Source organism: Magallana gigas, chromosome 1 (genome assembly GCF_963853765.1).
Source record: "Magallana gigas chromosome 1, xbMagGiga1.1, whole genome shotgun sequence".
In the NCBI taxonomy this organism is placed as follows: Eukaryota; Metazoa; Mollusca; class Bivalvia; order Ostreida; family Ostreidae; genus Magallana; species Magallana gigas.
In genome coordinates this window covers 70,144,825-70,157,433 of record NC_088853.1, presented here as the reverse complement: position 1 = coordinate 70,157,433, position 12,609 = coordinate 70,144,825, and the positions used below count along the sequence as shown (strand labels likewise).

At 35.0% G+C, this 12,609-nt stretch overlaps 1 protein-coding gene and 1 pseudogene across 1 annotated transcript; one reads left to right on the top strand and one right to left on the bottom strand.

Annotated features, from left to right (window-relative positions):
- Positions 1-386: 386 nt before the first annotated feature.
- Positions 387-11,796, top strand: LOC105330551 (salivary glue protein Sgs-3). The gene is made up of 3 exons (XM_011432306.3): positions 387-453; positions 10,424-10,460; positions 10,902-11,796. The coding sequence occupies exons 1-3, from the start codon at positions 397-399 to the stop codon at positions 11,768-11,770; spliced, it is 963 nt and encodes a 320-aa protein (XP_011430608.3). The 5' UTR covers positions 387-396; the 3' UTR covers positions 11,771-11,796.
- LOC136274106 (uncharacterized) lies at positions 2,714-4,096 on the bottom strand (annotated as a pseudogene).
- Positions 11,797-12,609: the final 813 nt, after the last annotated feature.

Sequence of the window (12,609 nt, the reverse complement as noted above, 5' to 3'; positions counted from 1 at the left end):
CTGATAATCTGTTACATGTAAAAGCTTGGGGTATATAAATATTGCCCTGGCTGATAACCTGTTAAATGTAAAAGCTTGGGGTATATAAATGTTGCCTGGCTGATAATCTGTGACGACATCACTGCGATGCTTACAGAAAAAACTCCTCGCTGTAGATCATTTTCATAAATTATTTCTAACTTCATAATTTAACATTTAATTCGACGCTTGAAAACTGGACGCAGGTGTTAGTTGCAAGACATATAGAATAACGTTGAATTCTCTGTGTAAACACACACACACATAACAGTCACACAATAAATCCCCTTTTATAACAATTAATCGGACCAATCCCGTGTAGTGGAATCAGGTACGGAATGACAAACTGACCTTAATATTGTTATCTCTTTATAACCGATGACCTATATTGACGTTTGGACACAGAACCCCATAACTCTGTCACAAGAAAATAAGGTATGGCTATTTTTATGGTATATGCAATTAACGTTATTGAGCGTTCGTTCATTCAAAAAGTACTTGTTTTTCAAACACCATTAGGTCAAATTTTTAGTTCAGTTTTTGCGATTGCATCTTTGTTTATCGATGCATAAGTTTTCTTTGTAGATTTTTAGCATCGCCCCAAATGTTCAATATTTTGACATTTAATCCAATACAATACTTGTTGCAGCCTTATTGTTTCAACTGGTAAATACCTATAAAAATGGGTTTTTTTTTCATTTCCAAAATGTTTTTCGTTCACAGCAGCAAGAAATTTGGTAAAATGTTATTTTATCGTTTGACCCAAGGAACAATCTATTTTTTAATCTAATTGTACTCAGTTAATATGAATAAGTCACTATCAATTGTTCTGATCATTTAATTTCAAAAGAACAATTCAAATTCTCTACAATCAACACACAAAACTTAATACTAGAGGAAATCCAAAATATTTTGTTTTTACATTATGAACAAACTATATTGGAAAACGAAAAATGAATATGAGGCATTTAAATACCATTTTGTATATTTAAAGTGATACAATTTTTTAAAACACATTTTGAAGCTCTTATGCTGTTTCAACACAAAAAGATAAAAAAAATGGTTTTATTTATTCGTCGACTATCCAGTTGTTGTCATAATCGCATGGAACAATCCCACCTTAACCAACGTGACCAGATGAATTTCTTAACCTAATTCGTATCAATCTGACACAAATATGCAAATGGATCTAAGCAAAAGTTTTTCGTTTTTGTTTTTTTATTAATTGAATAACAAGTTATTGTATTTATTTATGGAAGTTTTTATTTTTTTTTTTTGGGGGGGGGGAGTGGTAAACAAAAGAAATGTTAGCTACATTCATTTGGAACAGCGGACACAAATAAATATACATGTACTATGTCACCTGCTACAATAATTTGCCTATATAGATAACAAACTCAATGTATATTAGAACTAAATGAGTATTATAAACACAATGCCAAACAAATAAGGTCAAGATCTAGTAAATGAAGGGTGTCGATAGGTTTATAAAATTTAAGATATGGATTCTTTCAATTATGCTTCATAGCAGTAGCTTTGTTTTATAGGGTGTACCGGGGCTAAAATTCTTGGTAAACACAACAAGAAATCAAGTTTTAAACTGTCATTTTCGATGAAATATGAAGAAAATAAGGAACAAAGTTTAGTCCATTTCCGACTTATAAAATATATCTAGAATGCCTACAGTCTCTCCAAAAACGGAACTAAACAAGCTCTTGACCTCCTGTTTAACATGATGTCAAATTTAATATCTGTATTGGAGTTACTTTCCCAGTGATTCAATATAAAATGTCAAGAAATTGTTTGATTTTCTACATAATGCATTTAAAACCGTAAAGAACAGAAAAAAGATTCTTAAAATCAATTATGACGTCATTATGGTTCTAGCATCAAAAAGACACTTTGGAATCTTTTACTAGATCTTGACCATAAGCAGCTAGTAGGTGTAAGCCACTTTTTTTACTCTGACCCAAGTCTATGCTTCCATTACATTTTGCGTAATACCGCAAAAATAATAAATATCTTTCGATACCTAAACCTCAACCATTCACTAGAATGAAAAAATGTCAAGATTATCCGTCTTGAAACGCCTTTTTCTATTCAATACACATCAAAAATAGAAGGATTTTGCATTGCAAAAGATATGAAAGTATCCTAGATGATAACGTTAAAAAATTGTTTGAGGTGTCCTGAACATTTTGAAACGGAGGGAAGATGTGAACGTTTCACACTTTGAATCTCCGTACGATATCGATGTTTGTTTCGATCCTGTGAAAACTCCGGGTAAAATTAGATGTTGTATCGATAAAAAAAATCTTGGATTGGTTCCTCTCTCTTTTCATATGAAATACCTTTCATTGACAAGTATGCTTTTTTTTTTTACTTAGAATCATTAAAAGGGAAAGAAGCAATAACTTGGGACATACTATAGATAACGGCTTACTATTCATCAGTGCTTTATCAAATCATGACATTTTGATCGACATTTATCTTGTTGAAAAATAAAATCCAAAACGTATAGTCGGGTCTTATTTATATCAAAGTACATGCAAAGAGCATTCACAGTAAACATAGTGATTATACTGAAATTGTATCATGGCTGTGGTGTTTCTCCTTTGTAAATAACGTGTACAATAACTGGAGATACACCGATGGGCGGAGCCAACAAAAACTGTGCGTGTAAATACGATATTGAGCACCAAGGTAATTTCAACATTTAATTTCTGACTTGCACAATCGTTTTTTAATAAGGACAATCTTTTGTTACTTCAAATAAAACATAACATAACATTTCTCATAAACTGATACTTGCAAAGTCAACAAGTTCGGCTACTGATATGAAATGAACGTGCAGTTGTTATATGAGCAAGTACTGCTACCACCAGCTTCCAATTTCTCAGGGACGCGTACGTTCATTTTGTTAGATATATCCACGAGATGTCCACAAGCTTCCTCCGGTTCTTTCTTTGGACATATAGGTTCTGGGGGATCTAATGCTTTCGAGACCGTGCACGCAATATCTGTATTTCCGCGTTTGTAGGCCCGCACTCCAATTTCTGACCGATGTCCCGTTCGACCCATTATCTCCTGTTCATCAACTCCTTTTTGATAGAGGGCCGTTGCGCACGTTCTTTTTCCGAAATGGTTGGTAAAGTTTCCTTTAAGACCGGATTTTTCACAGATTACCTTCATCATAGATTTTAGTTTATTAACACCGACTAGTTGTGAGCCGTAACGAAGGGGCGAACCTGCCAGTGAACGGCGGTAAAACGGTCCTTCGTTTCCCAAAGCATCCAAGTATATCTTGAAGAAGTTGGCCATGCAGCGGTCCCCTTATAAAGAAAACAAAAAACTTAAATCAATTATAGCTGTACATAACATTCTTTAAAATAATTATCAGAGCCGAATAAAGCACGGAATTTTCATAAAACGGAATAAAACCGGGGGTGTGTGTGTGTGTGGGGGGGGGGGGTAATGATCGACTTACCAGGCTGACAGTAGTGTCGTATCTGTTTGTTATGTAGTTCCTTGTGAGCTAGTCCTCCCTTGAATGTCTTTGTTGACCTGCCCGTGAATTCAATGAATTTACCCCGGTTATCCTCACCAAGATGAAACTGATTACATTCTAAAGAATGATGTTCGTCATGCCCCTTCAACCCAAACAACATGCAACAGTAAAAAAAACCACGGTGTTTTGAAGGGGTTCTGCGTTGTTCATACCAAATATTCCTTTTTCCCAGATAACTGCTTCATCTTCCGGAAGTATGGGGTCAGCTTGTTTTCTTTTCCCTCCAATTCCTCTGCTTAACGCGTCCTTCATTTTACTGTCCAGTATTTTTCGGAACCCTGCAAATCTTGGATCCGCCCCATCGAGAAAGTTTTTGTCATGTATTTCACGATCACGTAAATATCTTAAAATACCACAGCTAATGTAATAAAGAGTTTTTGCAGGATATTCTTTGCCGTCTTTTCTGCGTACTCTCATAATAAAGCGTCCTAATTAAAAGTTGAGCTGCACCGCGTCCATGGTTACGATTTCTGGTATTAAGAGTGCCGGTGTAATGAAGAATAATAACCCCCGTAGAATAATGACCGGGGGTCATTTTTCTACGTAGAATAGTGACCCCCCTAAGTGAATAATAATTGGATTTTTCTGAAGAAAAAAGACCCAGGGGTTAATTTTCTTCATGTTAAACATGAAGAAAAATGACCCGCATAAAAAATGCCCCCCCCCCCCCCTCCCGTAAACATGGATAGAAATTGGTTACCCCGTATCCAAAAAATGACTGAAATTATTTATTTTTCACTCTGTTCAACTGATTGTGAAGTTATAAACACCGAACTTGTAAATAAATCGCTGTATATAGTTTTTCATATCCGTAACGAGCACACGCAAAACACGCTGACATTGCCACAAATTGATTGATAACAGTTACGTTACTTCTCACGTTGACATGCGGCGGGAAATGACGCAAATAAAGAAAATTCATACACAATGAGGATATTGTGTGGTAATTAACGAACAATAACCATGAAAGAATAATTGTCGTAATAATATAAGCAATATTCATTGGTGAATGAATCATATCATATATCATATATATCTTTATGGAAAAAGACTAAGGGGCAGGTAACGTAGGATAATGAATACTTCTTATTTACATTTCTTGGGGAAAGTGATTTTTAAAAAAATCATTCTGCGTTAGTTTTGTTTTCTTTTACGTAATACATGAACATCAATATTCTAAACATTTGTTGTAATGTTGTTTTGTGATCATGAATAAACTTTATTCCTCTGGAGAAAATTTGTGAAGAGTACCTGACTATAGTAAATCAAAATAGATAATAAACACTGATCTATTATAATAAGAAAAGATTGTTTCTAAAAGCGTTGATAAGAGATTAGGGCCCATGTTAGGGGTTTATATCCCGCTTGATTTTGATCACACGATCTTAATTGTATCCAAAGTTACCAATGTTCATACAAACTATTGAAGCATTAATCATCTCGATATTAACGAAACTAAAGTATGCCGAGGATAAAGTAAAATATATTTTCTGTTCGAGTACTCTCAGTACTTTGACGATTTTCCTTATTGGCCGGTAACTTCTACTGGCGTAATGGCTGCTGTCAGTGCCTACTAACTTCAGCTTGGTAATTCTGCTAACAGTAGAGTAAACTTTTCATAATTTTGGTTTCATCATTAATTCTGGGTGATGAACTTGTATACCCAGCAGTTTGTATTGTGGAAATCTTCAATGCAAGTATAATTCATGAACACTATGAAAAATATAGAAGATGCGACGGCGAAGCGTGAAGATGCGAGGACGAAAGTGCTAAGTTGCGAAGGCGAAGAAGTGATACTACTATTGCTTCTTCGCCTTTGCAACTTTGCACTCTCGCCTTCGAAACTTCGCGCTTTCGCCTTTTTAGCTCACAGAGACGAAGTCAATGGGAGCATATGCTATACCCCCGGCGTCGGCGTCCGGATCTGGTTAAAGTTTTAGTTGCAGCTCCTGTATCTAAGCTATTACTTGTCCTCTCTTCACCAAAATTACATGAATGATGCATCTGGATCTACTAAATCTGGTTCCTAACATTCAGATGCTGGAGAAGATTTAGGTTTTAGGAGCAGGTTAAAGTTTTTTGTTGCAGGTGCCCTTTAATAGCAATATCTAAGTTACTGCTGGTCCGTACTTCACCAAACTTGCATGGATGGTGTGTCTTATGATACTGATGCACCAGACATTGAATGTGAGCTATAGGTTTCGAATCATGGAGGAGGTTAAGGTTTTTGGAGCAGGTTAAAGTTTTTGTTGCAGGTGCCCTCTAATGATTATATCTTAGTTACTACTGGTCTTAACTTCATTAAACGTGTATGGATGGTGTGTCTTATGATAACTGATGCACCTGACAGGCTTGAATGCTGAATCAGAACCATAGGTTTATGATTCTTGATGAGGTTTACTTTTTTGGAACAGGTCACATATTTTATAGATGATAGCTTGCATAGTTGATTTAACTTTATTATAAATAAAACGTAGAGGTTGCTTTAGATGCAGAGCCTGATCTCCATTATTAAGGATGCTAGAGGAATCTCCCCCTTACTCAAACCTGCTTGAAAGATAGATGTGGTTGTTGTTAAATGATGTAACATGATTCCTATGATATCGTATTGTATGATTTGAAACTCTATTGTTTAATAGGATGCAATATAATTCCATTTGCTATATTGTAAAACGTTATATGATACGATAGAATATTGTATCAATTTTTTTTTTATATTTTATGATATGATATTGTGTCGTGATATTGTTATGTATAGTATTGATTTTTATGATGCAATATTATAAAATATCGTATCATACGATATTGTATAATAAAATATTGGTTTAAATGATATATTATCATATCACATGAAATTGTATTTTATGATATTTTAATATATATTATTGTATCATATGATACAATGTGTATAATATGATTGTATTATATAATATTTTACTTTATCCTATGATATTGTTTCATTTGATATGATACAATGTTGCATCAAATTATATTGTATTATATAATACAATATCATATTATGTATCAAATATGATACAGTATCATACAATACAATATCATACCATAATATTTACATTCACTTTCTTCCCCTCTATTTAATTGCATTGGTTGATTTGAGTGATATTTACGCACAATGCAGAAGACCCAATCACCAAATCCAATAAGTATTCCTTAGTATTTCTTGAAGAACAGGAACTGACTCTTCTCGCGACTTCAAACCGGATAACGACCTGTTATTATACTTACACTGATAAATATTTCATTGATGTAAATATATTTTGATTAATTTCTTAGGTTACCAAGAGCAATTCATTAAATTACAGAAAGAGAAATGAAATTGTATTATAAGAATTTAAAACGCTGTGCACTATTTTGGTCAGCCTATTTCGGCTGTTCCAGTGGCCATTCCGTTAATTTCGCATAACTCGTTGAATAAGACAGAGCTTTTTAAAAACAAGTCATATTTGCGGGAAGGAAATACGTGTTTAGAAAACGTAAATATAAGCATTGATTCATTATTTTTTGAAAGATGAGGTCTTATAACTGCTAGCGCGCGTTATACAATTTGTATGCACACACCGTTGCAGTTATGAGACCACATCTTTCAAAAAATAATGATTCAATGCTTAATTATACAATATAATATTAAATGTTTCAATGTTATGATGCATTATTGCAATATGATATTGTTTCATATAATACTATATTGTATTATGTTTTATGATATTCTTTTATTTGATCAAATACAATTATAATGTATAACACAATACAATGTCATATCATACGTTACAATATCATATCTCACAATTTTTTACGGTATTTTATGGTTTTATTTGATATATATTGTAAGTATGATAGGATGCAATTTTAATTTTATATTATTGTATTGATTAACATATGAACATATGATTATAATACAATTTTTTAACAGATGATATACGACATTGTGTCAAAACAGAATCCATGAATATCCATGATCATAAAGGATGGTTTTCATATAATATGGTAAAGGTGGTCTCATAAAGGTGATGCCTCATAAAGGTGATGCCTCGTCTCGGTGAGCTTTGTAATCTGTGATAACCTATAGTTTATAATTGCGAAGCTCTCCATCGTTTAAAGGGTTCCGAGGCATATTTTGGAATATTTAAAAAAAAAAAATTAATAAAATTAAATTATCCAGGGGGATAGGGTCCGGACTCCCTCTCCCGTTTTACTGCGTAAAATTATTAATATTGAATTTTCGGAGTGTGGACCCCCTCTTCCCCTCTGGATCCATGCATGAGCAAGGAGTGTCGCATAATGAAATTAGAATGTTACTGTGTTTGGTCCACGGTTAACAGACGGCTGGTAAGTGACAGGAGTATAGAAGTGCATATGTACACATTATGGTGGACATTAAATTTTGTGTGGAGTAGATAATGATAAGGCATAGCCAGCACTGGTTAACATACGTGTATTTGTCACATATACACATTAAAACTTTAAACTGCAGCAGTAAAAATTAGAATAGTGTAAAGACTATTTCACAAATAATAGCGAGCGCAGCTCGCTGCAAGCAAAGCGAGCTCTAAGAACCAGTGTGCGCGGGAAAAAGAACGAGCTAAACCTACAGTTCATCAAACAAATTTGTTTGTCTACGTCCCATAATGCTCTCTAATGTTTTCACCAGTGGTGCTATGCCAAAAATCGCCGACTTTTAACTCATTATTTACGGTGTCTTAAAATTTGAAGAAACGTTTTGAGTACCTCATATGGTTTTGTGAGACTCAAAAAATTTGTTACATGCTTCCATACGTTCGTACTGAGTCGAGAAACGTAAACAAAGACGAACAAATTCATGGATGACGTCACAGTGCTCTCGCGCTACATTTCCCGCGATACATTTAGAGGCGGATCAAACATCTGTAATGAGTGTACTAGCTATTTCAGTATAGACTGCGATACCTGCCTCATTGACACATGATTTTAATTTTTTTATATAGAGATTTTATAAATATATACTAACAAGAGCCATACTTTACTGTCATATCGATCCATTTTTAAGCTAATTGTGCATGCATGTACAGTATAGCCAGGCAAGTATATTTATATGAGTAGGGAGAAAATAAACAATAGGACATTTTGAACAAAATAAAAAGGAATAAAATGAAAAAATAAATAGTTAAAAAAATTATGTAGATATTGCATTAAATTTATTAACTTTAAAAGTGGGAAATTACACATTTTCAAACAGGGACCGGTCTCTCTCTCTCTCTCTCTCTCTCTCTCTCTCTCTCTCTCTCTGTGTATCATAACCATTAAAAAAAGTACCTTTGGCATACTTATTGTACTAGCAATATACTCTCTCAAAAAATCTTTGAAGTTCGTTGATACCTAAATATTTAATAAAACTAGGTTGACAATAATGCAAGGTATGTGTAATAAATTCTTGCTGCGCTCGCCAGAACGGTAGCACCGTAAAATATTTTTTAAAAATATACTGAAAAACTTTAATCTACAAGGGGGTCATTATTCTACAGGGGTCACTTTTCTTCATGTGGAGTGTGCTCATTTTTATGAAAACGACACTTATTTTTCAGGCAAAGGGGTCATTTTTCTACGGAAAATGATGACCGGGTCATTATTCTACGTAGAAAAATGACCCCCTGGTCATTATTCTACGGGGGTCATTATTCTTCATTAGACCGGCCCTTGACACTGCGCGTTTCGTTCACGCCGCCAACTTTCAAATATGTAATATGACCAACGGGTTTTTTTTCGTGTTACGATTTTCTTGACTCTCTTTCAGAGCTTGAATTTCCTCTTTGTCAACTTCACAACCAATTCGTGGCTCCTCGGGGATTTGAAATGTTCATGCCAGAAACCCCGCCATTCTCTGCGTCGAAACTCATGTCAAAATTCTCAAGATTCTCCTTGTCTGCATCAAAGTCCATGAAATAATCTTCAAGTTTAATTTCTCCAAAACAATAGTTCATTTCTATTTCTTCGCAGGCCTGAAATAAGATTAAGTCTTCGTCATTTGACAAAAAACCAGGGCCCAAATCTCGTAAATCATCCGTGTTCACTGTAGGAAAGCTGCAGCAAGACATCTTCTCTCTTGAACAGCAGGTCAAACAATGCATCGAAGAATATATTGTCGGGAAAGGGAGAATATGCACGTGGTCACTTGATGAAATCTTTTTTTTTTATTGGTCAAAATTAATATCACGCATCAGACACTCATAATAAGACACTTACTATTGGTCAAGTTGAATATCAGGCATCAAACACTTGTCACAAGACACTCACAGGTGTTTTAATTGGCCCATGATACAAGAAAGTTATTGAATATTTATTATGGTGTATCCTGAATTATTTGGACGAAGGCCGGAGACTCGTGCTTCGCACTCGTCATCGCCCTTCGTCCAAATAATTCAGGATACACCATAATAAATATACAATAACTAATATTATATAAATAGAGTCTGTTTGGAAGGGTAACTGTTTGACACCCCGACAAAATCGTTATAAACCGACGCGAAGCGGAGGTTGACAATGGTTTTCGGGGGATGTGAATTTCAGGCACTATTTATTTTATTATACTGAATGTATTAAGTTCAAAAAAAAAAATACTGCTTTTATGCAGAAAGTGAATTCTACGGCGAACCGTACGCGCATAATTTACGCGCATGTAACAATTCGTTGTGTTACCCCTTGCCAAGTGGGTTGTTCACGCTGAAGGTAATAGAACGGATTACCAACTGCGTCTAAACCAATCAGATTTCAGTATTTAACATGAAAGTATAATGATATAATATCCTTTGACTTGTTATGACATATAATTCTCTTTCGAAACAGATGTTGTTACTGGTGTTATCCATGGTATGGCTCAAAGGTGAGTTAAACCATCATATATGAAATATGATGGTGATGTAGAGAGGGAGAAAAAACCAGAAGAGAGAGAGAGAGAGAGAGAGACACACAGAGAGAGAGAGACAGAAAGAGAGAACACAGAGAGAGAGAGAGAAAGAGAGAAGAAAGATATATATAAATAGTAGGTATACATGTACATGTATGCCATAACAAAATATAAGCTTATAGAGTTAAAGGATTTTTCATCATTTGAAATCTATATTAAAAAGAGAAAAAATTCTTGTTGATATAATATTTGTTGTTTAAAACTTTATGTAATTGAATTTTAAGTTTTGAACTTTGAATAATTTAATTTTCTTAATCAATAAATATCATTTATTATATGAACTTTTAAAGACGTTATACAGTATAATGCCATACAATAACACACATGTATAACAATCTGTTGTTTCTGTTGCTACAGCTATTGGTTCTCTGTCACAGACGGTCTGCCAGGACGGATGTTGTGAGACCGATTCCAGATGTACGGACTTTGATTTTATTATGACAGCATGTGTCGACCCTGTCCAAGCAACAACGTGTCCCGTAACCTGTAAAACGTGTCCCCCTCAGACAACAGCAACAACTACTGTAACAACTTCCGGTCCATGTCACGATACCAATCCTCAGTGTTTTGAGTTTAGTTTCATCATATCCGGTTGTTCTGATCCCGACCAGGCAAAACTTTGTCCACAGATGTGTGGCTTATGCTCCCCAACATCCAGCAGTGAGGTCACAACTGCGTTACCCATGACAACTGCAGCAGCAACTACGATGGCAACAACTCAAGCAGCTTTTGTTTGCGAAGACAAGGATGATCGGTGCGTTGATTTTGAATTTCTTCTTACCGCCTGTCTGGACAGTGAACTAGCTAAAACATGCCCGAAAATGTGCAATGTATGTCCAGCATCAACACAACAGCCACAAGAAACAACAGCAACAGAAATAACAACAGTTTTAACAACAACATCAGCCACCACAACAACAATTGCAAAACCCTGTCACGACACGGATCCTCAGTGCTTTGATTTCAATTTCATTATGACAGGATGTGCTGACAGCGAGAAAGCTAAACTCTGTCCTCAGATGTGTGGACTGTGTACAGAAACAACAACAAAAACAACACCAACATCGACAACAACGATTCCTTTGACAACCACAACAGCAGTAGCATGCGTAGATACGGACCCTCGTTGCTTTGAGTTTGACTTTATCATTGCAGCATGCGCCGACCCAAACCAATCGAGGATATGTCCGCGCATGTGCCAACTTTGTGATGCTTCTTCAAAATAAAACTAAGAATTCTGGTTATAGCTACGTATATTTGTGATCGGCTTATATTTAGCATTATTCACTAAACCTCTTGGTTACAAATTTCGTGACGTCGAAATGTTCATAGCACGCGATTATCGCTTGTCGCTTGGATTATTGTAAACAAATGAAGTTGTTGGTACGTGATCAAATCTACTAAGAAGCCCTTTGGGCTTCAAAATATTTGATCACGTGACCAACCAACTTCATATCCCGGTGAACTTTTTAAATTGCCGTTTATTTCTTAAATCAAAACGCTCACTCATTCAGATCACAAGTAAAACTTTTACTTTTGGATGTGGTTGGTAGCATACACTACGCTACGTAAAACGATTGGAATTTAACGCCTGCTACATCAGAAACCCAGCGTAACCACAACAAAGGACTACAATTATTTGTTGTGGCCAAATACCTGCCACTCAGTTTTAACCATTTTTTAAAAAAATGAAATCGCCATAAATCATTTTACATAGGATGCCTATAATTTTAATCCTGATTTTTTTTTAATAATTATTACTTTTCGCTGTTCATCTATGACGTGACCTTAATGACCCACTTTCCCCATTTTGCGAACGAATGAAAATATTGTCTTTTTTTCTATATTTCACATTCAGAAATTGTGAACACATGTCTTTTCAAATACGATTTTAACAGGTAACAACCTGTTGAACACTTGTTATCGATATGATATCAACTATCTTCCACTTAATTTTATAAGCTCATTAAGAAACTATGATTTTGGGGGCGAAAAATGCATAAATTTGGTGGTGGTTTAATTTTCGTGGAATTCGCTTGCACCTCTCATCCACGAAATAATATCC